At 38.5% G+C, this 24489-nt stretch overlaps 1 protein-coding gene, 1 long non-coding RNA gene and 1 pseudogene across 7 annotated transcripts in view; 2 read left to right on the top strand and 1 right to left on the bottom strand.

Annotated features, from left to right (window-relative positions):
- Positions 1–5162: 5162 nt before the first annotated feature.
- LOC131782976 (uncharacterized) lies at positions 5163–11753 on the top strand. 3 transcript variants are annotated; one of them, XM_059099710.2, is made up of 2 exons: positions 5163–5386; positions 10063–11753. In XM_059099710.2, the coding sequence occupies exon 2, from the start codon at positions 10070–10072 to the stop codon at positions 11195–11197; it is 1128 nt and encodes a 375-aa protein (XP_058955693.2). In that variant the 5' UTR covers positions 5163–5386; positions 10063–10069; the 3' UTR covers positions 11198–11753. The 3 variants fall into 3 exon arrangements, with proteins under 3 accessions (XP_058955693.2, XP_066027555.1, XP_058955692.2); XM_066171458.1 differs by lacking the exon at positions 5163–5386 and adding an exon at positions 8023–8142; XM_059099709.2 differs by lacking the exon at positions 5163–5386 and adding an exon at positions 8945–9317.
- A 2833-nt stretch (positions 11754–14586) lies between these two features.
- LOC136283130 (uncharacterized) overlaps positions 14587–24489 on the top strand; it is a 76226-nt gene continuing 66323 nt past the window's right edge. For 2 of the 4 annotated variants that reach the window (XR_010718581.1, XR_010718580.1), the window contains exons 1-2: positions 14587–14707; positions 15255–15378. This is a non-coding gene — a long non-coding RNA (uncharacterized lncRNA). Of the gene's footprint in view, positions 14708–15166; positions 15379–24489 lie in introns of all 4 variants that reach the window. The other 2 variants (XR_010718579.1, XR_010718578.1) reach the window with 2 other exon arrangements.
- On the bottom strand, positions 19808–23920 carry LOC131782969 (uncharacterized; annotated as a pseudogene).

Genomic DNA, 24489 nt, shown 5'->3' with positions numbered 1-24489 from the left:
CGAATGCTAATTTTCTGTTGAGGCTCCATCCCACTCCAGAACATTCTGTATATGGATGGACTAATCGAAGCATGAATTTTTAGAAAAGTGGATGCTACAAATATATTTAATGAAGAAAAGACTGCATAAATTTATCTGCTGAATAGCAATATTTTCAAGGAGATTGCTTTTCCTGAAACTTTTTTATTATACTACATTATGCTCCCAATTCTTGGTTAAAGTTTGTTGTATGAGTGGTAAAATAATTGCTTTATGATCCTCTTATTTTTCTTTGATTAAGATGGTTAAACCCAACTAGCAATGTATTTAAGTTTTACCTTCTTTTATCGTTCATATCTTTATTTTTCAAGTGTGTACAGGGCAAATGTTTGTTGGTAAATGTTATGACTCTTTTATCCCCTTTCCCCCCTCCCCCTCCTCCCCAAATTTTTTAAAAAAGGAATTTTTAAGATTCTTTCAGCTTGAAGAAACAAGATAATTGTGACCATTCTGTTTATATTGCTCATCTTTAAGAAACGTGCATAGCATGTGAATGAGGAATTGTTTTGTTTACCTTTATATAATAAGCTCAGTTATGCATACATTCTGATTGGTTCTCACTTATGATCTATTGGAGGACAGACGTATATATGACGTCATCATTAAAACTTTTGTTAACTCTTTATTATATAAAACAAATAGATTCCAAGTTGCTGTGTGTCTGTTCAGTTATAGATCACAGAGGACGTCAAAATGTGGTAAGAACATCAGTGACACACTCGGCTGCACCTTGTGTGCCACTTTTTTGTTCTTACCACATTTTGATGTCATCTGTGATCTATTACTGAACAGACGCATGGCAACTTGGAATCTATTTGTTAAGTAGACTACTTTGATCATGTAAGTTGTCTTTATCTTTTAAATTCTCATATCTTATTCCTAATTTCAATTTTAGACAGATCAATTTCTAAAGAATCTTGAATAAATATCAAAAGATCATGGTTTTTAGAGTGAGTATTCCCCTCACTTCCTGATGGAAATTTTACCATAAAAATGGCACCCAAACTTAACCTTGAGGAAACACTCCTCATAAATAATTTTTTTCTTTAGTGAGTCAAATGAAAAACATTTTTTAGTGAGATAGCAGGTGCATGTTAACTATTTCATCCATCATGTGATATCATTTTTTGAAATGATAATCCCAAGCTTAACGATAGTGTTTACATCTTTTAAAAGGACTTTATTTACTTCCACTCCAAACTTGTCCCTCTCTCTATCATGCTTGTAATTTTTTCTGCTCCATAAATGAACAAGCACTTTATGTCATTGTTAAGGTATCGAACCCTTCAACTCTCAAGATCTCTTTAGTAATTCTCCTTACTGTCTGCTATACAGTTCTTGTGATGTTAGTCTGCAGAATTTGGTATTGGATCAACTTGTAATCCCTTAACTGATATTTTTCTTTATTCTCATCACTTTTCTGCTCAATATTGTATTGATATTGTAAGGAGAAATTCTGTCTTGGTCACTCATGGGAATTACAGGGTTATTAGGGGATCACACAGGAGCAACAATTATCATAGTTAGAGGGATAGAAAGATTGCCATAGTAACCTAGCTCAATATGATTTGATGGTTGTATGTCATTCGATCTGATAGTGGATCAGAGTTCACCACATAGTATTAACCCTTAAACCCCTAAGAGTGACTAGCATCTAATTTCTCCTTACAATATCACCCCTGAATCAAACATTAAGGTCACAAGAATAAACAAAATGATCACCAACTAAAGAAGCTCTTGATTGTTAAACAAATTCTTCTTGTTAGCACCTTAAGAAATTTATGGAGAACAGATGGAGAATATGGATTATGATGTTCTGGTGTAAAGGATTAACTTGTGTAGGAAATTACGCAGAGCATAGTGCCACAGCATGTGATTGTGGAGGCCCCATACCATTCATTCTTTCCTGAAAGAAGTTTTCCTCTTCAAACTTTATGTATTTTCTTGGCAGATCCCACAAAGGAAATCAGTTGTCAAAGTTACAATTATTATACTGATAATGTTGATGATAAAAATCATCATTTTTTTATTATCATGATCAATATAATTGTTGAAATTATCATGATTTTTATCATCAATGTTGTTGTTATGATCATTATTCATAATTTGTAGAGAGGGAAAAAGAAGATTTTCCAAGAAGATTTGCCATGGTGATTTTTCCATTTTTTTCTAATTATTATTGCAGCAGCCCAATTGAAAGATTGGCAGAAATTATTAACTCTTCAAAAGATTAAGCTAAAGAAATTAGCCTATTGTTGATAGATATCATAACAAGATTTTTTTTTTTTTGCATTGACAAACTACTCAAATCTGATTGGCTGAACTGTTTGAAGTGACTTGTTCTGCTTACAAACTAGTTACAACTGGACCCATCCGAATGGAAATTCAACAGTCAAAAAAAGTTAACAGCAAACGTCTCTACCCAATAAGATTTAACTATCCAAACAATGGCATTAGTGAGATCTCTTCTTTAGAATAGAGAATGCTGACTAAACATTGTTAACATTCATATATCCTATGTATCTGGAGAATTATACCAGGCAAGATAACCTCTCCTCCCTCAATGTATTGGTGATTAGGGAGTTCACGATCGAGCTGAGATTTGTTCCGTTTTTGGAGTCCGATCTATTTTGCTTTAGGTTTCCGATGTAGGTTTTTGAACACCGGCAAAGTTTTCATTCCAAATATATACTATGAACCAACAGAAAGTTGACATGGAGTAATCTACGAAAATAACCATTTTGATTCATGTGAAGACTTTTGCCTGCTCAATCTTAAAATACATTATGATCTGTAGGTTTGCATATGCGCACGTGTTTATACGGTCACCTGATCACCCCGCCTCTTATAACCTCTCTCCACTTCCAGCGTGATATTATCGGTAATAGTGCACTTAAAAATATTACGCGCTTCTGATTGGCTGAAAACGAGTGCATTCTCATGTGACACGAGTGCAAAGTTGTAAAGCGAGTGCAAAGTTGTAACACGAGTGCAAAGTTGTAACACGAGTGCAAAGTTGAAACACGAACAAATTATAAACAGCGTGCTTTCAAAATTTCGTCTGTCTTTCAAAGACTACAAATTGCACTCGCCCTGCGGGCTCGTGCACTTTTTGTCTTTGAAAAATATGCTCGTGCTTATTTACACCGAATTCCATTCGAAATCATCTTATTACCTATACTTACTGCATCCTTGATCTGACTGTTTTGGATGAATTAATCCTCTGTAGTGAACTAATGACTGCTCCTCCTAATCACCCCTCCTCCCTCCCCCCACCACCTTCCTCCCCCAACCTCCTCCCTCTCCCACCCCCTTCCTCTCCCACCCCCTCCCTCCCCCTACCCCCTCCCTCCCCTTCTAAAAGAGTACTGCTCGTCAGCTCTTAATATTTCATGATCAAAGCGAAATTCAAAAGCAATGTGAAAAAAAAAGTCCATGGAGGAGAGAGATGAGCTTAGACGGTCGACATCAAGAGGGAAGGGAAACCATGTCTTAAAGTAGTCACGATGTTTCATTCAGATTTTAATCTATCAAAATAGGCGACAGTCCGAGTTAGGCGGTACAGACGATACACGCTACCACTAGGTCACTGAAATGGTTAGTAAACTGAAGAGCGATGAAAGCCTATCGTGAGAACGGACTGTAGGCTTAGAAAAACGCCATGTGGTTTGTTAGTCTTGGCAGATGGAAATATGAAATGAAAAATTCATTTCATAAAGTAATCTTTGTTCCCAGTCTCTTAGGTTGAAAGGTGACAAACTGTTCGTGATCTGTCCAACCTTGTCTCAACCAGTTGTCAGGCTGAAACTCTAACGTGAAGTTATTTACTAGCCAGGAATAAGAAGTGTTGGAACTGTGAGTTCTTTCCAGCCAAAATAAACACCATGTCAATGAGAAATACGTGATTCTGTCACATAATTTCTTAGAACTGCGATAAGAAATCTCGTACGGTGCAAAAAATATTTTCATTTACCCAACATTCAGTTTATAAAACATAGCAAGTTTGCTGAGCACTGGTCCTAAAGAAGATTATCTTTTGGCTTAACCAGTCAAAGAGAAAAATGCAAAATAAAATAACGATTTAAAAAGTTTCTTAATGAACAGACTAACCGTGTCTATTCATCCTAATAAAAAAAAAATGTTTATAATCATTCATTTTACGTTTTATTGCCATGAATTTTCGCGGTCCTTTTTGCTGAAATTATTCCATATCTGAGCAATTTTAAAAATGCTGATCTGATTGTAAATTTCTTCCATCATTTTGCCCGGATCCTCTAAGTTTTTTCCAGAGCGGAGTACGATGATTGCTGAGGCTCTGGAATCACTCTCCATTGCATGATAATTTTCGTCCCTCGAAAGTGGTTACGCATTACGCACTCTTGTTTTCGCGTCAAATGCAACAGAACCATTTCTAGAATTTACGTTTCTTGTACCTGTTGACAGGTTGAGGGATCAAATTGTGCGTTTCCTTGAGGGAAATAAAAAGTATTGAAGACGAAAACCAGCCCTTCATGGCACTGTTGATATGTTAAGGCTCCATCCCACTCCGGAACATTCTGTATATGGATGGACTAATCGTTCTGTTATCGCAGAAATTACCTTCAATAATTGTAATCAGTACAATTTAAAGTGTTTAGTGTTCATTGTTTTGCAGGGTATCTTATCTGTATCGTGTGAAAAAGCTCTTAAAGGGTCTCGAATGTGAGAGCCTCGTGACCTGAAAACTATTCAAGCAATGAATGTAACGCTCAAAAACAAGGATCAGTGTCGTTTTCAAAGGGTTTATTTCCGACAAGTGAATTTTCAAAAAGAGAAAATAGCGATACATAAAATTATTTTCACTTTTCTTACATTTCTGTTAACCAGTTGAACTTGCTTTGATCATGTCTAGAACAGAAATCGCAACAAAAGCATAATATTCCACTAAAAAAATAAAACCTTGTCGCAGAAAAATAAGATTACGCAACAAAAACATTACAACAGCGCGAAATCGTTCGCACTCTTCAATCAGCCAACTTGTTTTGACCTCTTGGGATCAACCAATCAGGTGCTCTCGACGTGACACGTTTTGACGACAAAAGAGTGTTTTGATTAGCTGTGAAGAAAAGCAATTTACATTTCTTTCGTCGTTTGAATATATTTCGTGGGCGATTCTTGTTTTGAATGCACTCGGCTAGTGCATTTTGAAACTCGGTCCGAGGTGCCGAGTCAAACCACTACAAAATCGTCGTGAATCAATTCGTCTTTTTTACCCTCATAACAGCGTTTCGCGAGTTTGGATCGTACGATCAGAGCCTCTATCAACGAGATTCTCGACTGGTATTTATTTTTGACAAGATTACAAGGGGTGAGTACAGCGTTTAGCAGTCCTGAAATTACAGAGTCGTCGACGACGATATATTTCTCTGAGTAGTTCTTTTTCTCTTGACAGATCATAAGGAAATTCTCGTATTTCAGTCTTTCGCAATTGCTATATTCCCGCCTCACAAACCGTTCAATTTAATTTTTGATTAAGAATATTTAAAATCGGACTGTTCCAGGAGTTTTATGTTCCCTAAATCGGGGTCAACTACTTCGGAACTGTTGCATGTACACAGTCTTATTTTTTCAGGAATGTGAGATTCAAAATTGAAACGATAATCGAACATTAGAAGTTTGCAGGTTGTAAATATACCAAAGTCTTATTCGGCTCCCGTCTAGCTTTACACGCTTTCTTCCAGAAGACAAAAGATCTCTAGCGTGTTCTACGAGCGTCGCCGAGACCACTCGATTTAGCGACGGTCGATATAATACCATTGCGTTTCTCGAATTTTTAACCTCTTACAAGAGTTCAAAGGAATATAATACTGCGACGGCATAAGGTTATTGTCGACGTAAAGTAATTTGGACAGATTCAGTTGACGTTGACGTTTAGTGTCTAAATGACAATGTGGGTTTGGTTTTTTGCTTTTATAAAAAGTGTGCAGATTATTTGTAGAACAGAATAAATAGTGTCTGTGAATTGATCTTAAAATGGTTTTCATCAAGGGTATGGAATTTCTTATCTTGTTCCAGTGTCCTTAATATCGTTGGTTAGGAGAAAAGTATAATTTTTACGCAGACACCATACAGAATTAGCCTTTAAAATATATTAATACGTTGCTCGAGGCTTTACTTAATTGCTAAAGTCATCGATGGAAAATTCGGGTAATGATCGAGTTCTACAAGACTGCGCAACAAAAGAGCGCTCCCTAACAAGATTTTGCATTTAACTTCCAGCCATTATTTTCATATTGTGGTTGTTGTTACCATAAAAGTCAGGTTTCGTTGTATTTTGTTGTATTAGCTTTACATTCGCTAGTCTCAACACGTTTAAATGACCCATGCATTTGCGTTCTTCACAAGATTAATTAATGCCCACTTTGCTTCTGAGGTTTAAAAAACGTCCTGCTTAATGCAAGATTTGCTCATGCGTTTTACTCGATCTGTAATATCACATCCACTTCTTCGCTTTGTTGAGGACCTTAATAATCGAATGAAATAGAATCTTAAAGTTGAAAATGAGTTGGTGGATAAAATATTCCTTTTTCCAATCGATGCAATTTGCATATGAAACAAAAAACAACAGATGTCTCAATTAATTTTTTCTCTGAAGTTCCTGTCGAACTCAAGAACCCGAGGTACAATCCTTTTGTATACCCTCAGTGCACAAGGTGCGTGCTGTGACATTTACGCGGTAGAAGACGTCAAAAGCAAATATTGAGAATGAAAAATGTCGACTATTTCGGGCTTAAAAGTCTTTCGTATCCAAGCAATAACACGAGCCTCTTTATTGAGTCTTCGCAGAATTGGATCATGCTCACAATGGAAGTAATTATAGTCCTGTTAGTTTATAGGCTCAATTATCTGACCCAAGGGTCCCCTTTCCAAAAGCCTGTAGTAGTTAACTAAATGCTTTCCCGTTAGTATGTAACTGTGTACGAACATTGGAAGGAACTTTTCGAAAAAAAAATGTGCATAAGTGTAGGCGGCTTTTTAATCACTGAAACGTGACGTCTAATCACTTAAAAGGATCCTGGCTGAGCTCTTTAGGATATTGTCCATCGCAAAGCGTGTATCAGTACTAAGCCACGAAAGAACCGCGATCCCGAATAAAAATCATGTATTTTCTTCGTTGTTTTTCAACTATGGACTTAAATAGTACTGATTTTTCCAAATAGAAAAGTTTTTTTGTGATTTCTTTTCTTCAAGTAACTCTTAAACCAGAGAAACAATAGAAAGTATGCCACTGTGAAATGATAGGGAACGTTTAGTGATCAAAACCGCAAATCGTTTCCTCAACATACTGCATAAAAATCCTATGAAAAGACATTGTTTGAAAATGGGTTCCGTGCCTGCCAAGCGAACCACATGTTGGTGCAAATGAAATCTTTCTTCTGCTCTGTTTTGTTAAGACAATTAGCATGTGTGTACAAATTTACAATAAACACAGTTTAGATGACGACCTTCTCGCCATCAAATAACTAAAACAGCCTTAATTTATTCAATACCAAACGCTTTTGTTAAAAGAACGTATTCAATTTGTGGTCCCGGGAATAGTACCCTAGGTAGCCAATTAAGTTCCATGTTGTGCACTAGACTCGCGCGTTTGCGACAATTTTCTCGTCATGAAATTGAGAGAAGGACAAAAATCAGTTACGCATGAAAAGATTGCGAGGGACATCCAAGTCTGTTCGTTTTTTAATTCCTTTTCCGTTTGGTGAGGGTGGGGGGTGGTGCGTGGGTGCGAAGGGAAGTTTTAGGCCCAAAACAAATTAAGGTCACATGTCATTTTTGTACAATAAAAACCAAAATTTCTTATACGATCTAAAAATAATTGTTGATAAGTTACTCCTCCATTTTTCTTTGTCTCTCTAGTTTGTTTACTTGTTCCTAAACAGCTTTTTTCGCAGACGGTAGCGACAGCATTTATATTGAATAATTTTGGAAAGATATTAATTTCCGCTTAAACAGTTCCAAAAGTACCTGCTATAAACACCAACGTGTTATGTAAACAGATTTTAGCCAAAAGAGGCAGAATACAATTAATTTGGATATATTATTGCGACAGTTCGCTCGTGTAAGGTAAGTTCATCGTTGTCTTTCAAGTTAGTTTAATGTGTTTTTCTGTCTTAAATACTTACAAACGACAGAAACGCAAACCTGGCCGCGCTATCTTCCTTCAGTAAATACTTATTTGGCGAAGAAGTCGACGATAAGCAGTAAGGAAACCAGGTATTAAACTGAATCGAGAGCTCTTTTGAGATATTCATCGTTTCTGATTTCGTTTTAACTCACGAGGTTTATAAACATCTCCCTTTCGAATTCAAGAGACATATTTTTGAGCATGAATGAACGAGCAGAGGAGAGAATAACTGCTTTATGAGACAAAAACAAAATGTCTTCTGTAGATATTATGAAATGCAAGCTGTTCCAGTCTTTGCAAGGTGCTGCTTCAAAGAGCTTTCGTAGTAATATCTATGTACTCATATACTCTCAAAGTTACTGAAAACAAAAACAGAAACGTGAATTATTCCACAGTTAATTCAATTTTTCATTTCATTTTGGTAAAGTGGGAGTGAGGCTTTAAAAGGTAAACAAATCTTTCTATAATTACTTTCGTTTTTTTCTTGTTATGTTATGAATTTTACAAGAGAATTCTTTAAACTTTCCGATGTACGTATATTTCTGCGTGGAACGAGCAGGTTCATGCTTATAAAATTCTACACCGAAAAAAAGCCTATAAGATTTCTATCGCCTCGAGGTAAAATTATACATCAATATTTTATAATGTACACTAGGTACGTGCGTTTGACTCGCATTCAGAGAACACAAGCTCCCTCTGGAAACTTCAGCTTCCAGCTTGCAGTCACTCGTCCGTTAAACAATAACGTTAGAAATCAACAACTACTCTCTGGAGGGCAATTGGCATGCCTCAGTAAATTTACAATCACTTTGTGTCTAGTGGGACAAAAGACTGGAGTTTCTATTATGATGGTGTGGCTACATTTGCATGTGTCGCATCACAGAGCGTGGGAACTGACATAAAAATCGCTCTGTAAACTTTCTCACCGTAGTTTCAAAAACCAAGCGAGTATTAGACTCTTTGTCTGTGAAGGCGTAAGTTTGCTGTGGCAGAGAACCTCTGTGCGTAATTCATACGTAAACTTTGGAAGGAAGGAACAATATCTTACCTGACAACGTTTTCAAAGAACGATGATAATGGGCTTTCGAGGTCAAGATATAACTGTTACTTCGAGGTACTTAACGGAATGTAAAAATTTAAGAGTTTGCTCGAGCCTGACTGAAAAAATGGATTTGAAGTGGCGAAAGAGAATGGCTCTTAAAGGAGAAATCAAGTTTTTTTTCCCTCTCTTTGACAAATTTAACGCCTATGCTACTGAGTAATTGTGCAATCCGCCAGTGACTTATAATACGTAGCTTGCAACATGGCCCTTGTAACATGTGCAACCCTAGAGAAAATTATTGATCTGTTCTGTGGAACTATTTAATTGTGTATCACATTGTCATTATTATAACACTAAAATGATTGCTTCTACAAATATTGAAATGTTGGAGGCTTCTTTCCGTATCTGCTGACTGAGGCGGATTATCATTATGAGAATTTTTTCTTTTGTTTTTCTTTTACAATTTTAATGATTTCATGCCGTTTCTTTTTGTCTCTTTGAAATTCCAAAAAGCCCAGGGCTTACATTCCGTTTTTCCACTTAACAAGTAATCAACAGTCTTGTTAAGCTTTTTCTTTTCTCCCAAACGTTATCTTAGCTCCTTCTTGTAAAGAGAACTGTCCCTGTTAACGTCTGGTTATTGCAAGCGCATTTTTTTAAACATGTCAATTCTTATTATTCTTGGCATTTTTACAGCAGTAACACGCTTAAGTTTTCTAATACTCTGCTTTTCTCTTTTGTTGCCAATTGTCTGATAAAAATCTAAAGACTACCTTTATTTGATATCGTTCTTGTTTCTTTGTGATCTTTTCTGCAGGGTAAATATGCGGGCTTACGCAAACCGCGGTGATACGCAAAGATCTTACCCGTGGGAGAGAGAGAAACGTGTCGAATTGTCCCACAGCTGGGGAGGAGAGGCTTGGGATAAAGACTATAAGAGCGACAAAACCCACCTCATGAATGGATTCACACAGCCACAAGGCCCGTCTTGCAAAAAGTACATCTCTGTAGTTTCCGAAGGAAATTACTTCATAGCCTCCAAGGCGCCCCTTCCAGATCGCATCGAGCTTCGGATGTGTGGTACCACAGGGTTTGGGCAAAACAACCGCACTCTGTCCATACCGGACTTATACCGCGTCAAGATGAAACCCATTCCGGAAGTATTCGAGGACACGATAGACGCGGTCCAGGTTCGACGAGAAGAGGTCCAGTTGGAAGGTGCTTGTCCTTTGCACAGCCATTCTCCGAGAAGTGGTTCTCTAAAGGAGATGTATGTGTCACAATATACGCACCACTTTGATCCAAGCGAGCCTCGCTCACACATTGCCGGGTGGAAGGTGGACATCGAACCGAACGGAATCCCTCACCGTCGATCTCGCATGTGCGTACTCAACAACCCCGTCGTTTCGGGATCTCGAAAGAGACCCGAACGCCCGAAGTCTGCACCTCCAACATTAGCGTACGAGTTTGACACATTTTCGGAAGACATCGAAGACGACAGACTCTCGTGCGTCACTCTGCCTAATTTTCATCAAGACTTCAACGGCCCTACCCGAAGTACCGAGGATTTATCGATACGTCTCAAAGATCTTATCGTCGATGCTCAACCTCCAGACTACCCAAACGACGACAGCTCATTCGGTTACGATCCTAGTGATGACACATCGGAAACTTCTTCGGCGTTTTACCAGGACCAAGGCTCCTACAGAAAGCGCGATCCCGCCAGATTTAGCTACAGCCGTCCCAGGTTGCTTCGACTTGGTCCCGATTTTCCTGGAGTCCGAAATCTGGAAAAAATGCGTCGAAAAAGACAAAGTATGGGATCATCTTCAACTGGCTCTCTTTCTTCTTCCCCTTCGCCGTCTCGAGGCGAATATGGATTTTTCGTGGCACTTACATCGAAAGATCAAATACCACAACAAAAGCACGGCAGATACTACTCCATGACTTAAGAGGAAAGTGATTTTAAGTTATTGATTTGAACAAATTGTTCAAAACTGAAAAGAATATTACAGCGGCAAAATTTTGTGCGCTCGATGCACAAGGCATGCCGGGGCAGAAGGACTGAGACTTGAAGAACAAAAGTAGGGTTTTCCACCATTTAACTTTATCAGCACTTTTAATTTCTAAAGAATCATCTATAGATTTTTTTTTTAAATGATTATTTTTTTCTTTTATCTTTATAGCAACATTGTACTGTTTAACACACACACACTGACATGCACGCAACTTCAATGTAACAAAATGAAAATCACTAGAGTAGGATGCGTCACGGACGTTACCGATCAGTATCCACTCGGAGACCGAGAATTTCGGCGAAGCTTTGTGATCATACATGAACAAGATATGTCTTGGGAGGCAGTAGCCGAGACTGTTTTATTGTAACTCGTACAAATAACATAGGCGTCAGGATTCTATCGAACGTAATTTATTTTAGTTATTGAACTGGTTTAAGATGTAAATACAGATTTGGGCCTCGAACTCAGTGCTTAAAAAGCTGTTACAGTATTGCACATCACATTGTTCATTGTTGCTCAAGTGTATTCTTTCAATTAATGCATGATTAAATTTCTCATTGTCGAAGTCTTTTCAAAGTGTACTCGGTGTAGACTTATAAATCCTAAACTGTTCTTGTATTTATTTTTAGGGTCCAGTCATAAGTAATAGCCTGGATGGGGGCAGGAGTTTGGACTCTGTTGGCGACGACTAATCCCCCTTCGTGAAAACCACGTGATCTCCCTCATAATCTCTTACCCTTCCCCGCCCCAAACCTCCCCCCCCCCCCAAAAAAAAAGGCGAGAACTAATGAGTGGTCCGTTATTTGGTGTATCTTCTGAACTGAAAAACATGAAATTTCAGAAAAAGATTAATTTCTTATTTTCAATTTACGATTCCTCATTCCCCAATCCCGCTTTTAGAGACGTCAAAGTCGTAATTTGCATGAATATTGGCGGCGAGTGTGCGACTCCTGAACTTTCAAAGGTTTCCCGTAAACATGAATGATCTCGTCCTTAAGGTGTGAACGAACGAGCATATTTTCACACAAAATGAAGGCTATTTTTTTTTATTATCCTTCAAATATTTTTGCAAATTACAGGAACAAAATTTTTATGAACAGTCAACCGTTCACTGCGTCAAATGTTAACTTCTAAGTGTTCTTTGGTACGATTTCATGAACAAACAAGCATGTTAATCAACTCTTTCTTAACAAAGACAAAACGCTCTCAAAACGGAGACTTGAAAATTAGGGAATATCTCTTGGGGTTACATCCTCGATTATGATTCATCATCGCTCGCACGCGACTGGTCTAAACGCATCACATTCACGAATATTCCTCAACTAAAAAATGGGGGATATCCGAGGATACTTCCCAATTTTCCAACCTTACTTCTACTAAGTCTTTGTTTAAAATTTAATTCAAGATGAGAGAGCGTTTATGGTTGTTACAGAAGGGATACATTTGTTTGTTCATTAAGCCGTACCAGAAAACACTCAAAAGGAAATATCCTACGCAGAAAACAGTAAGCTGTGCGTAAATACCTTTTCACGCGTATCGCAACTTAATAGCCCCTATTTTGCGCGAAAATGCTGCTCGTATATTTGCCTTTGGACATTATCTGTTCCTCGAAGCTCAATGTTTTCCTCATCATCGATTTACTGTAATTCGTTCCTTGAATTTTGCCCCTAAGCGTCTTTAAAAGAGAACGTGGATTTCGATGAAAAATTTCTGTTCCTCATTATAAATAGTAAATCTAAGAAAAAAAATGAACTTAATGAACATAGTTAGCGGTCAGATAAGAAGCGATGCACTGTGGAGGTGAGGTATTTTATTGAGAATTTGACTGTGTTTTTTTATTCCTGAGAGCGGTCGTAAATATTCTCAGACGAACTTATAATTTCCTCACGCCCTGTTATTTAGCAAGATGGCAATCTCACAGCTGGAGCTTAGGCCGCCTGTCGTTACAGATAAAAGTATTCAGCCACAGGCGGCCGAAGCCTCTGGTGAGAGGGCCTTTCTTATGTAGTAAACCTAGAAATGCATAAAGGGGTAAGTTTCTAAAGAAACTGTTATGCTGCGTCGGTGGGAGAGTATTGCAGGTAATTTAGTGTTGACAACTTGGTTGAAAACGTAAATTAGCCACCGTAAAGGGTAAAAAAGCTGACGTTTCGAGCGTTAGCCCAGCCCCTTCGTCTATCACTCTGACGAAGGGCTAACGCTCGAAACGTCAGCTTTTTTACCCTTTACGGTGGCTAATTTACGTTTTCAACCCAGTTGTCAACACTAAATTACCTGCTAGAAATGAATAACTCGTTAAAATGGGTTCTTTTCAACGTAGTAAGCGGTCAGATGACAAGCAATGCACTTAGTAAGTAAGGTGTGGTATTTTTTATTGAGAATTGGACTGTATTTTTATTCCTAAGAGCGGTCGTAAATATTCCCATACAAACTCGTGATTTCGCCACGACTTTTATTTAGCAAGATGACAATCTCACAGCTGGAGCTTGGGCCGCCTGTCGTTACATATAAAAGTATTCAGCCACAGGCGGCCGAGTGCACAGCCACTTTTGTTCTTGGATTTGAGTTGATTTTTCCCTATTTACTCGACGAAACCCAGATAGTAAATTACAAGCGTTTCAGATGCGGCGTTTATTATATGTCACTGAAGCCTTCGTGAAGCCGTTCCCTGGTCTTCCATGAGAGCTTTAACAGGCATCACAATAAATATAGTGACCGGCTTCCTCTAGAGAAGAGAGGCGATCGATCACTGGCTCTCCTTGATATATAAAATATTTTCCATATAGCTAGTTGGTAACGAAACGGAGACTTCGTTACCTTCGAAAAACATATCTATGGCTTTCTGCTGTTCTTCTTGAAATGTCTCTATCCAAAAGTCGCGCAAACTTGCCATAAAACCTCGTCGTAGATCGCTGTTGACTGAAAAGTCGACCATGAAAGCAATCTGTTCACCATCTTAATTTGGTATCATCAACTGGGTTAATCACGTAAATTGGACACCTTAGAGAGTTTAAAGGCTGACGTATCGAGCGTTGGCCCATCGTCAGAGCGATGGATGAGGGGCTAACCGTCGGAACGTCAGCCTTTAAACTCTTTACGGTGGCCAATTTACGTGATCAATTCAATTGATAAAACCAAATTCCATTGTTACTTTCACCACAGTTTCCTTAGAAACTTACCCCCTTTGTTCACTATCAGGCTTGGTTCACTATCTTGTCACTATCTTGTCACTATCTTGTCCGTTGTTCGTTTGTTAATAAATTACTAACTCTAGCCAATCAGGATTGGCAAAAAGGGTGACGTCACAGAACGCGACTCAGTAGTGTCGGATTCCCGGGGGAAGCCTTACGGCTGCATCCTATAAAGGAAAGAATGACGAAGCAAAGGCGAAGTGAAACCAAAGCTTAAAATTGACTTCTCTGATGCGATCTTGTTTGACTGAAGGTACGTTCCACTATATGTTATCTTACGTAAAAATTAACAGTGAAGAGTGGGCAACTTGGACGTGGTAAAACAAGAAATCGGATGAGCAGAACAATAACTCGGCACGTACGTCTTAAAACTGTGTACATTTTTTGCCGAACTTAATTAAGTCGACCCAAATTGGTATCGGGTTTGACACATGTTGAGCTCGACGTTGGAACTGAGCCTTGCTGTCCTCTGCAAAGTAACGCAAAATCATCCAAATCATCCAAATTTCAAAATTTGCGTAACCCGACAGCAAATTAGTTTCCATTTAGTACTCCACGCCGCTCTTATACGTAGTGCTGAGGTGGACTTGCGGCGCCTTAAGAGATAGTAAGCACATCCAGTAATTCGCGAGATTCCGACTAAAACATCCAGTAATTCCCGAGATTCCAACTAAAAATCTTTATTCATTTTTTAAATCGACGTCTTCTTTAGTGTTGCAGTCCTAACTGCTAAAGGCCCCTCTTGTGCTTTGCAGAACGACTTAGCACCCGTAACGACAGTATCTTCCTAATCATTACAGCCTTTCTCAAGATCTAGCCACAAATATACAGCTTTCTCTTCATCTTCCTGCTTCCCACCGTAAAGCAAAAGCTGACACCAAGGTTCAAAGCGTTCGAAGTTCAGGATCGATCGATCCAACGAAGGTATGTATCTTGATAAGCAAACAGTGGCTTAATTAATCTTTCCTTTAAACTATCATTCTCTAGTCTCTTTTCCACTCGTAAGGAATTGATTAGTAGTGATGGTAGTTGAGGTAGAAGTAAATTGCAACATTGTTATTATTGCTTCATAATAATAATGTAACACGCTCTTCCATGCACACGAAAACAAATTCCATTTATATCTTACGTGCATATTATGTACATAAGATGTATGTGCATAGTACATGTATCAGAACAGTTCGGTACTATTTTAATCATTTTATATGAGTGTCTGCCTTTATAAAGAGAGGTTCTTACACCATTGCTATTTGATTATACTTACAAAACGGGCATGATCCACTTTCTCTGCACGTTTAATTGGTTTGATACTAGCTTCACTTCACTTCTACTCACAAAACTTTCTAAGCGAGAGTAAACAATCAGACGTAGAATATTCTTCCTAACAGAAACTCTGTATAGTTTTCATTTCCTTTTATGATTAAGGTTTTGTCGTCAGAAGTTTTTACATTTCTCTTCCCTAATCATTGTGTAGTCTTATTCTGTCGCTATCAAAAGATTCATGATTACATCGTTGTAATCTTGAGTAATCCTGTATTTGTTCAATATAAAATTACGGTTCATACTGAGAACTTAATTCATTTAAAAAAACTCATTTCGCTAACATTTCATCTAGAGAGAAACTTGTGAGGTGTTACCGCACTAATAAACAATCTGTGGCTTTCCTCCTACTAACGGGAGCAAGATTTGCCACAAGCTGACACATGTTCAAGTTTGCAACATTAATAAAAAGTGCAATGCAGTAGTTTTGTTTCTTCTAAATGTTTCTAAGCTTTGTCAAACCTTCCCATTTTGATATTAAAAGTATAGCAAATAAAAGTTAAGATTAGTATTCTATTTCTTTTCTATAAATGTTCGCCTGCAACGATTCTCTAGAGCAATACTGGTTGAACTGACCTGCGAGGAGAAATGTGAAGGGTTGTCGTAGATAAATAAAGCAAGGGGTTCAAGAAAAATATTGTTCATTCTCAGCTTTAACTTGAGATCTCACGGTTTCACAAAGGCAAGGTTTGCCCTAAGTTAACAGTGTGTTTAAGTTTGGCCAATGCTCTTATAGAGAGGAAAAGTTTAACATCTTCTTGATGTTGTTAAGCTTTGGGAAGCCTTCACATTGGGAGACTAAACTTCTGGACAACATGCGAAAGATATGATCAGTGTTCTATCCATTTCCTTTCTGTTAACGTTTAATTTCAACGAAACTCTACAGCCACAAACGTTTATGTAATCCTCTTGCAAACTAGCTGTGAACCGTCGTATTCTTTCGGCACTATGTAAAGATTTAAGATTCACATTGATAGATGGAAGCACTTGAAGTCACTCTTCATCTGCCAATATGAACACCGTAATATTGAGTTGTTCGGTATCATTTCCACATGAAATTTAAGGCAGATGTTGAGAACTGGCCTATATCTGACATATCATTGAGTCTTCGTTCTAGATCGAAACCTGTCGGTTACATTGTGGAGAAATATTTTTCATAAACCAACATGTGTTCAACTTTGGTCAACGTTAAAATAGCAAGAAATAGTTTTATTTCTTTTAAATATTACCAAGCTTTTGCAAGCCTTCAGATTTGAGATTAAGCATCTGGAGAAAACGTGACCTATATCCTTTTCTTTTAGCTCCCGACGGAACAGTTAAACCAACACCGACTCAGCGCAAAAATCAATTAGATCCTTCAATAAATCCTTTTAATTCCTTCTGTTAAACTGAACACTAAGTCTGTGTAAAACACCTACTGCTTCGATAAGGTTAGTGATGAGGTGAGTTGTACACTCCAATGCGAAGTTAGGTACGTACAGCTTCGTGGATGGACATAAATTTGATTACCTGACTAAGAATTTGCTAACCTTGGAGTACCATAAGCCATATCATACTAGGTTTAAGTTATCCTATCGTCTTCCTATTCTACGTATCAATAATATGAAGCGATTGTCCTTTTGGTAATACTGTTAAACTGTGGAACAACGTTTATGATCAAGTCTGCTTTTCGACTGAGCATAGATTAAAACAAGTTACTGTGACTTTATCTTGAGAAAAATCACACCTGGCAGCTTCGGAAGTGATAAAATATTTTAACTATTTGATTAATTTAACAGTTTAGTATTATGGTTACGTGATTGCAATTTAGTATTAACAAGGACCACTAGGAGGACTGTTTTCTTTGACTGTAGTTATGCACTCCATTCGAATGAAGTGTACACATACTTTTTGCTCCCCAGAAAAATAAAGTTAACTAGGTTGTTTACATGTCAAAATAAAAATAATGGTAAACAAAATAAGCTCAAATGAGAGGTTTTGTTTAATCAATGTGCACCTCGGATAAAAACGATCAAAGCAGGCAAAGATTAGTGCTAGAACTAATTAACTCATTATATAATAGAAAACTAACGGTAGAGATCTAGATTACACTGAACAATGCCAATCTAAAACAACGCTTTCCCTTCACCTTCTAGAAAGGCATGCTTGATAGGTATCTTTTGTAGATTCCGCCTTGAAGACTCCATGAAGTCTCAGGTCAAAAAGTTTGCTTTGTACTTGATCACTCACGTAGGGAGCAATTAGAGAAGTCCTTTCGGACAGAAAGTTTTTTTTTGCATATATTAACTCTTTTTGCGCAACTCTTTATGTATTGGATCAAAGCTTAACTTTTATCCCTGGAGACTCAACTTGACTTCCAAGTGAGAAAGGTCAATAGATGGCTGGGTTAAATTTTAGGATGATTGATGTCCTTTGAAATGTCCTCCTATGGGAGTTATATGGAACAATGTCTATATTCTTTACTTGACGTTGAAGCGAAGTTATCTCTGGTCGACTTTCCTGAGCGTTTCCAATTGTTAACTAATATCTACAGTTTCTTGAGTTTGAAAGTAAGAATTATAAGCCCATTCCCACATGGGTAAATTTGTTTTTGTCAAAATTTGAGATGATCCAATTTGCTCTGTAATCGTACTCCTTATTATCAAAGCACGTCACGGTCATTCCATTCTTTTGAGTTGCTCACATAATTAATCCAAAACAGGACTCGTATCACCCCAGTCACCATCATTAATAACGCTACCCCGATTATTGCTATTCCATAGTCTTTACTTCGTTTACCATGGACCACACACATGACATGTTACATGCGTTTACCGTAAATGGAACATTTTCCACCCAATATTTGTGACTGGTTAAGAAATATTTCTAAGTCTTAATATAAGAAATAAAATTTCCTCGTGTTCTTGATGGCTTGATAATTATAGCCCCTGATGACTGTTTATTTTTATAATTTCATATCCCATGCGAGCTTTTGGAATAATTGTGAACACACCAATTTTGACCAAATTTTCTCTGGAGTATTGTTTACCATAGGAAATGAATAGATCAGCTGTTTGACCCTTTAATTGCCTGCTGGAAGGTTTCTTTACCCCAACCTTCATCTCTCTTGCATAAGTCTTCGCGTTTCACCGATGTAGATTTTGCTGCATTCACAGGGAATCCTGTAAACCACGCTGTCTCGTCAATCCGGATTGACAGTGTCCTTTAGTCATAATAAATGCGATCTGATTGTCGTGCCGGACCTGAAGTCTGCGTGGACGCCTTGTTGTTTTAGGCAACGGCGAAGAGGCTCTGATACACCTTTTACATAGGGCAAAACCGCTGTGGACTTGAACTGCGTCACATGCTCTCTGCTTAGGGAGCAGTTTCTTGTTTTTGTGACCTTCTGTTTAAAGGCGGAGGGATAACCGTTGGAAACAAGAACTGATGACAAATGTTTCTTATCCTCGGAGATGACTGATGATTTTGTCACAAGACGCTTCGCCCGGTCAAACAAACACCTAACATAACCGTGCTTTACTGATTCAAGATGGTCTGAATCATACGCTAAGTACTGATCAGTGTGAGTTGGTTCTCTGTTGACACTGGTGGTCAAGTGTCTGTCTGGTTTCCTCTTACCTGACGTGTCGAGAAAGGCGGTCTTGTTGTCTTTCTCAGTATTCATGGTGAATCGGATGGTAGGTTGCTGACTTTTGAGATGCAGTAGGAAACAATGGACATAACTGCGACCCAAGATTGCGAAGGTGTCATCAACGTAGCGCTTCCAGATCTTGGGTTTCTATGCTGTGGATTCTATCGCTTATTCTTCAAATACCTCCATGTAGAAGTTAGCAATAACCGCGGAAACTGGGCTCCCCATGGCTGTACCCTCTCGCTGTTCGTAGATCGAACCGTTATACTGGAAGTATGTGGATCAAAATACGAAGTCTAAGAGGTCCACAATCTGAGCAGGTGTTAGCGTCGTGCGGTCTGCAAGGCTTGGGTCACACTCGAACTTTCGTCGTGCGGCTTCTACAACGCCCTCGATGGAGACTTAGCTGAACAGTGACTTCACGTCGAAGGACACCATGATCTTGTGTTCTGAATCTTCTCCCTGCTGACGGTGGGAGAGAAGTGAGCTGAGTTGGTCACCGTGAAATCTGAATTTCCTCTTAGGGGAAATAGAATGTCAGCTAAGAAAGCAGACAAGTTATATGCAAACGTGTTTACGTAAGACGCAATAGGCCTCGACTGTACGTTAGCCTTGTGGATCTTGGGTAAACCATAGATCCTGGGTGGTTATTTGCGTCGCGGTCTGATCTTGTCGTAAACAGCCTCTGATATGTGCCCGTTCCTCTTTAAGGAGAGCAGCTTCTCAGACAGTTTGCGGGTCAGACGGTCGGTCGGATCTTTCTTAATGAGCGTGTATGGTCCGGTCCCGATCAGCGCTGACATCTTAGCATGATATGTGTCAGTATCGAGGCATACGCTAGCACGACCCTCATCCGAGGATCATGATCGAGTTGTCTTCTTTAAGGCTGTAAGGATATCATTAACGGCTTTTCTGACGTTGTCTGCTTGTTCCACATTGAGTGGTCTTACTGCTGATTCAACATTAGCGATGATCTCGGTAGCTAGGATGCTCGCAGTAGTCACGGCAAAATTCAATCCTTTCTTTAATATGGACACCTCAGCACTGTTGAGACACGTATGCAGGACGCGTGTCATATGAACTCCGTAATAGACCTCGCTCACCGTTGAGTCTCTGTGGTTCAGTGGTGGAGCATCGGAGCGTGGAAAGGTCTGAGTGGGGGACTCAAAATTTTTCTTCGTGACAGGACGGAAAACCTTTCTCTATAGGTTGTTCTTGTTGGTGAAACAGAGACCAGTTTGTAGCACACAAGTATTTCCAACTTGCGTTATTGACGGTCTTTCGTGTTGTTTAAGACTCGCTGGGCGTTGGATCAGATTTTACCCAGTACCCCCGCGCATCTTCAGCTGAGAGAGCGCCTGTTATGTCCTGAGCGGTGGACTCGGCTTCCCTCTAAAAAAAGAGAACACGAGAGGGATATACGTTAAGCCCGTGTCCAGACCTCGGCCGTTTCTGAGCATGCCAAAAAGACCGGCCACCGCTCGTTTTGGAACGAAGTAAAGTTTAATGATCGAGGCTCACATTGGTACACCCGAAGAGTCAAGGAAGCTACCCACATAAGACTACACCCTGATACCATCAACAGGCATAGCGGAATAGAAATTCCTGAAGCGTGGATACCAACGACCAAGAAACACAAAGAGAGACTGGTACTACAGCAACCCGCCGAGGGAACAACTTGGAGTATGACCTCTCGGAAAACCAGTACTAACCGGAACAATGGGGATCGAAATCCGCCAATCGCATTAAATCGCCGTAATACAAATAGCAACGCATGAGCAGTCGACCCCATTGCCTGATAGAGACCAGCATTAAGCAGTCGAAACGTCGAGATCTACTTCTTAAGAGACTACATCGTGACGATCAAACGGTTTATTATTAATTCAAGGAAGGATTCTCTGAGAAGAGCAGCAATTAAAGACATTGTAGGAAAGATGCGTTAAAAAAAGAAAAAAAAAGCCTTCAACGAAATTGAACTGTATCTCCCAGATAATGGCAAAGGATACTGCCAGTTGTGCTACAAAGCCATGTGTTAGGATTAAGCCAAATTTTAGATGGTTCTTCTTTCTGGTAAAGGAGTCGGATTGTAATTAAAAGAAATAAATGATATTTTGACCCACCAGTGAGATATAGGGAAACATTACCCTCAAGGGTGAGCAACAATTTAAGAAACTACAGAACAAATCAGACATGTTGATCACTACTTTGATACCTACTGCAAAGTCAAGCCAACAAAGATCAACACGGAGAACAGAATGTTCAAGATCGACAGAAAATTAAGGTCAAGCCAAGCAGTAGCTTACAAATGAAAATAAATTGAACATATTGGTCTGTTCAAAGACTTTGTGAAAAGTACACTTTGTTGTTGCTAAAGTTACAGTATAAAAAGTTTAGCTATAGGCCAGATACTGTGTGATATTGTTTTTTTACTTGCAACATAAAAAATCCATCAGTAAGTTTCTTGCATTATGGTATCAGCCACAATACTATTACAGGAATAATTAGATTTGTGATTTATATTAACTGAACACTTAGCATGAGTCTAATTTGAAGTTATGAGCAATTTAATGATCACTCGAGCTTTGCTTGTTAGAATATCAACTTAAATCGGTGAAACTCAAATCGTATTAACTCTACTCGAAAACTCGTGTTACATGTAATCCAACTCGTGTTTCGCATGGGAGTGAGGCGGTTTCAACAAGCACAGTTTGTAATATAAAACTGTTCTCATGAGGACTTAAACTGCTGTTTAAAAAGTAAAATAAAAAATCCAAGCTTTCGCCGATCAACGGCATCATCAGGGATGAGAAAATATTCGTGTGCGCTATATATATATACAAAGAAAGTGAAGGTTGAAATGTCTAAAAGATGTGACTTACATATGAAAGCTATAGAAATAAACTGTGAATGGAACACAAGGCTCTAATGATGGACTGTCTCCAGACAAAGGACCTCTAAAAGCACTAAAGAATAGTCTATAAAATAAAATACTAAAATATAAGGTATGCGAATTCACTACATTCTTCCTAGGAATTGAGTGTAAGCTTCCACTGTCTAATGTAAAATACTTCATAAAGGTGTACATTAGCGGGGTTGTTTTCACTCATAATAATCTTGACGTCAATGCCTTTATATTCTTTGTTCTGGCAGGAATATATATGTTTTTTCATGGACAAGTTTTCATTACTGAGATGTTCTTTTACAACATAAACAGAATATTAAGTACAGTTAATGTTGGATTGTAGGAGACAAAGTCCTTTTACCAAATAGTTATATAAATAACAGACTGCAAGAAAACTTACTTGATGAATAATTTATGGTGGTGCAAAGTTTTTAAACCATAACATAGGTTTGTAAATCAATCTATTTTAATGCTAATAATATACATGGAAAAATTACTCAGTTCTGATTGTTTAAGATAAATGCAGTTTTCAGGTAATTCAGTGCAGAAGAGAGTTAATTCATTGCAGAAGAGGGTTAATTCAGTGCAAAGAAAGAAACAAATCAGACATTCTGATTGGTCAATAATCAAAGAAACTCACAGAGAGCCAATCAAATACGAGCCTTGGATGTCGCGACAAAATTTGAACATTTGAAAATTTGCGAGCGAAACAATGGCCGCCGTTTTAAGTAGGTTTCCTTTCGCCACCGCAGCTGAAAAACAGCTTAAACAACGAAAACACCGTAAAAAGTACTGCTTTTTGGATGTCGGTTTGGAAAAAGTGGTGTTTAGAAAAGGGAATTGCCGAGGAAATCGAAAATTACGAGCCGACCCAGCTCAACACTTTGCTCGAAAAAAAAAACAAACATGGTTTAACCTCGGAGACGACGATTCCATTTCATCGAAAGTGATTCGGACACAGACTTAACAATTCCTTGAACTGTTTAGCCGGACTTTGAACTTTTTCAACCTTAAAGATGTGAAGATATCGTTGCATATTATTGCTTTGATCGTACGCGGTTGTTTTGACCGAACGCACGGTTTGAATAAATTATTTTTTGCACTCGATGCGCGCGCTTTGCTTATGTTTAATTATGATAAGCCATCTCGCATTTTTCCATGTATATTATTAACACGTAATCACATGATTTTTCTCGTGCAATTTGGAATAAACAAGCACTTGTCAATTTTTTCAAAGACCACAAATTGCACTCGCCCTACGGGCTCGTGCAATTTTGTTAGTCTTTGAAAAGATTTACTCGTGCTTATTTATTCCAAATTGCACTCGAAATCATGTGATTACCTATACAAATTTTCATCGCTACATTGTTTTGGGCAGAAATTGTGGACATGCAACGGTGCACAAGCGAATTACAAACGGATGGATGCCGAAAGCTTTAACTTAAACTTGGTAAAGCAGAAATGGAACAAAATGGAAATAATGAACTTAGGCTCACCTCACCTGGAACAAGTACTACAATATAATTGAATACCTTCATATGTTTCTTCTGCTGTTGTAACCAGTTCCATTTGACGTAAAAATCGTACTGATCCTGCACTTCATAGATGTTCATTTCCGATGCTTAGTTCACATAACACTTCATATGTGACAGATTTGAAAAGCCGGAAAAACAGTTTGGCCTCAAAGCCACGTTTTGATGTGCCGTTTAAAAAACAACGTAGTCTGGATATCCGAAAGAACGCTTAGTTTCCCGCCATGTTGATTTAACGTTGTTAAAGGAAGCCGCATACTGATGTGCGGGCTCACAAGTACGTGATAATCTTGTGTTGTCTCGTTGCTTTGCAGCAGTTTTTTCCAGTTGAAAGTGTAAGCCGAGTAAGTTCCTCGCCAAAGATTTCACCTAAGTTCTGGCTGATTAATTAATAAATTGGTAGCAAACAAATGCCTCATTGGGAAATTAATTTTTCTCCATAGTCAACATAAGCTATAAGAACTGTCCGATTTGAATTTTATTTTACTCGCTCGCTTCGCCTTCCTCAGAGAGTTTCGCGCGATATATCCGCAAGTTCCTGTTGTCTTGGTTTCTTATGGAAAGTCCAATTGTAATCAATCAATCAGGAAGGGGGTGAAAGGTCCCATGCACGTTTCACGCACATCAGAAAGTAGAAATAACGCATCACG

Source organism: Pocillopora verrucosa, chromosome 8, assembly GCF_036669915.1.
Source record: "Pocillopora verrucosa isolate sample1 chromosome 8, ASM3666991v2, whole genome shotgun sequence".
In the NCBI taxonomy this organism is placed as follows: Eukaryota; Metazoa; Cnidaria; class Anthozoa; order Scleractinia; family Pocilloporidae; genus Pocillopora; species Pocillopora verrucosa.
Note: the sequence above shows the minus strand (reverse complement) of the source record. Positions and strands in the feature narration are given on the sequence as shown.

Excerpts from the sequence above, each read along its gene's own strand:
- LOC131782976 (XM_059099709.2), top strand. The coding sequence starts at position 9,274 with ATGATAATGGGCTTTCGAGGTCAAGATATAACTGTTACTTCGAG. Across the intron at positions 9,318-10,062 it reads GATATAACTGTTACTTCGAG|GGTAAATATGCGGGCTTACG; the intron begins GTACTTAACGGA and ends TCTTTTCTGCAG.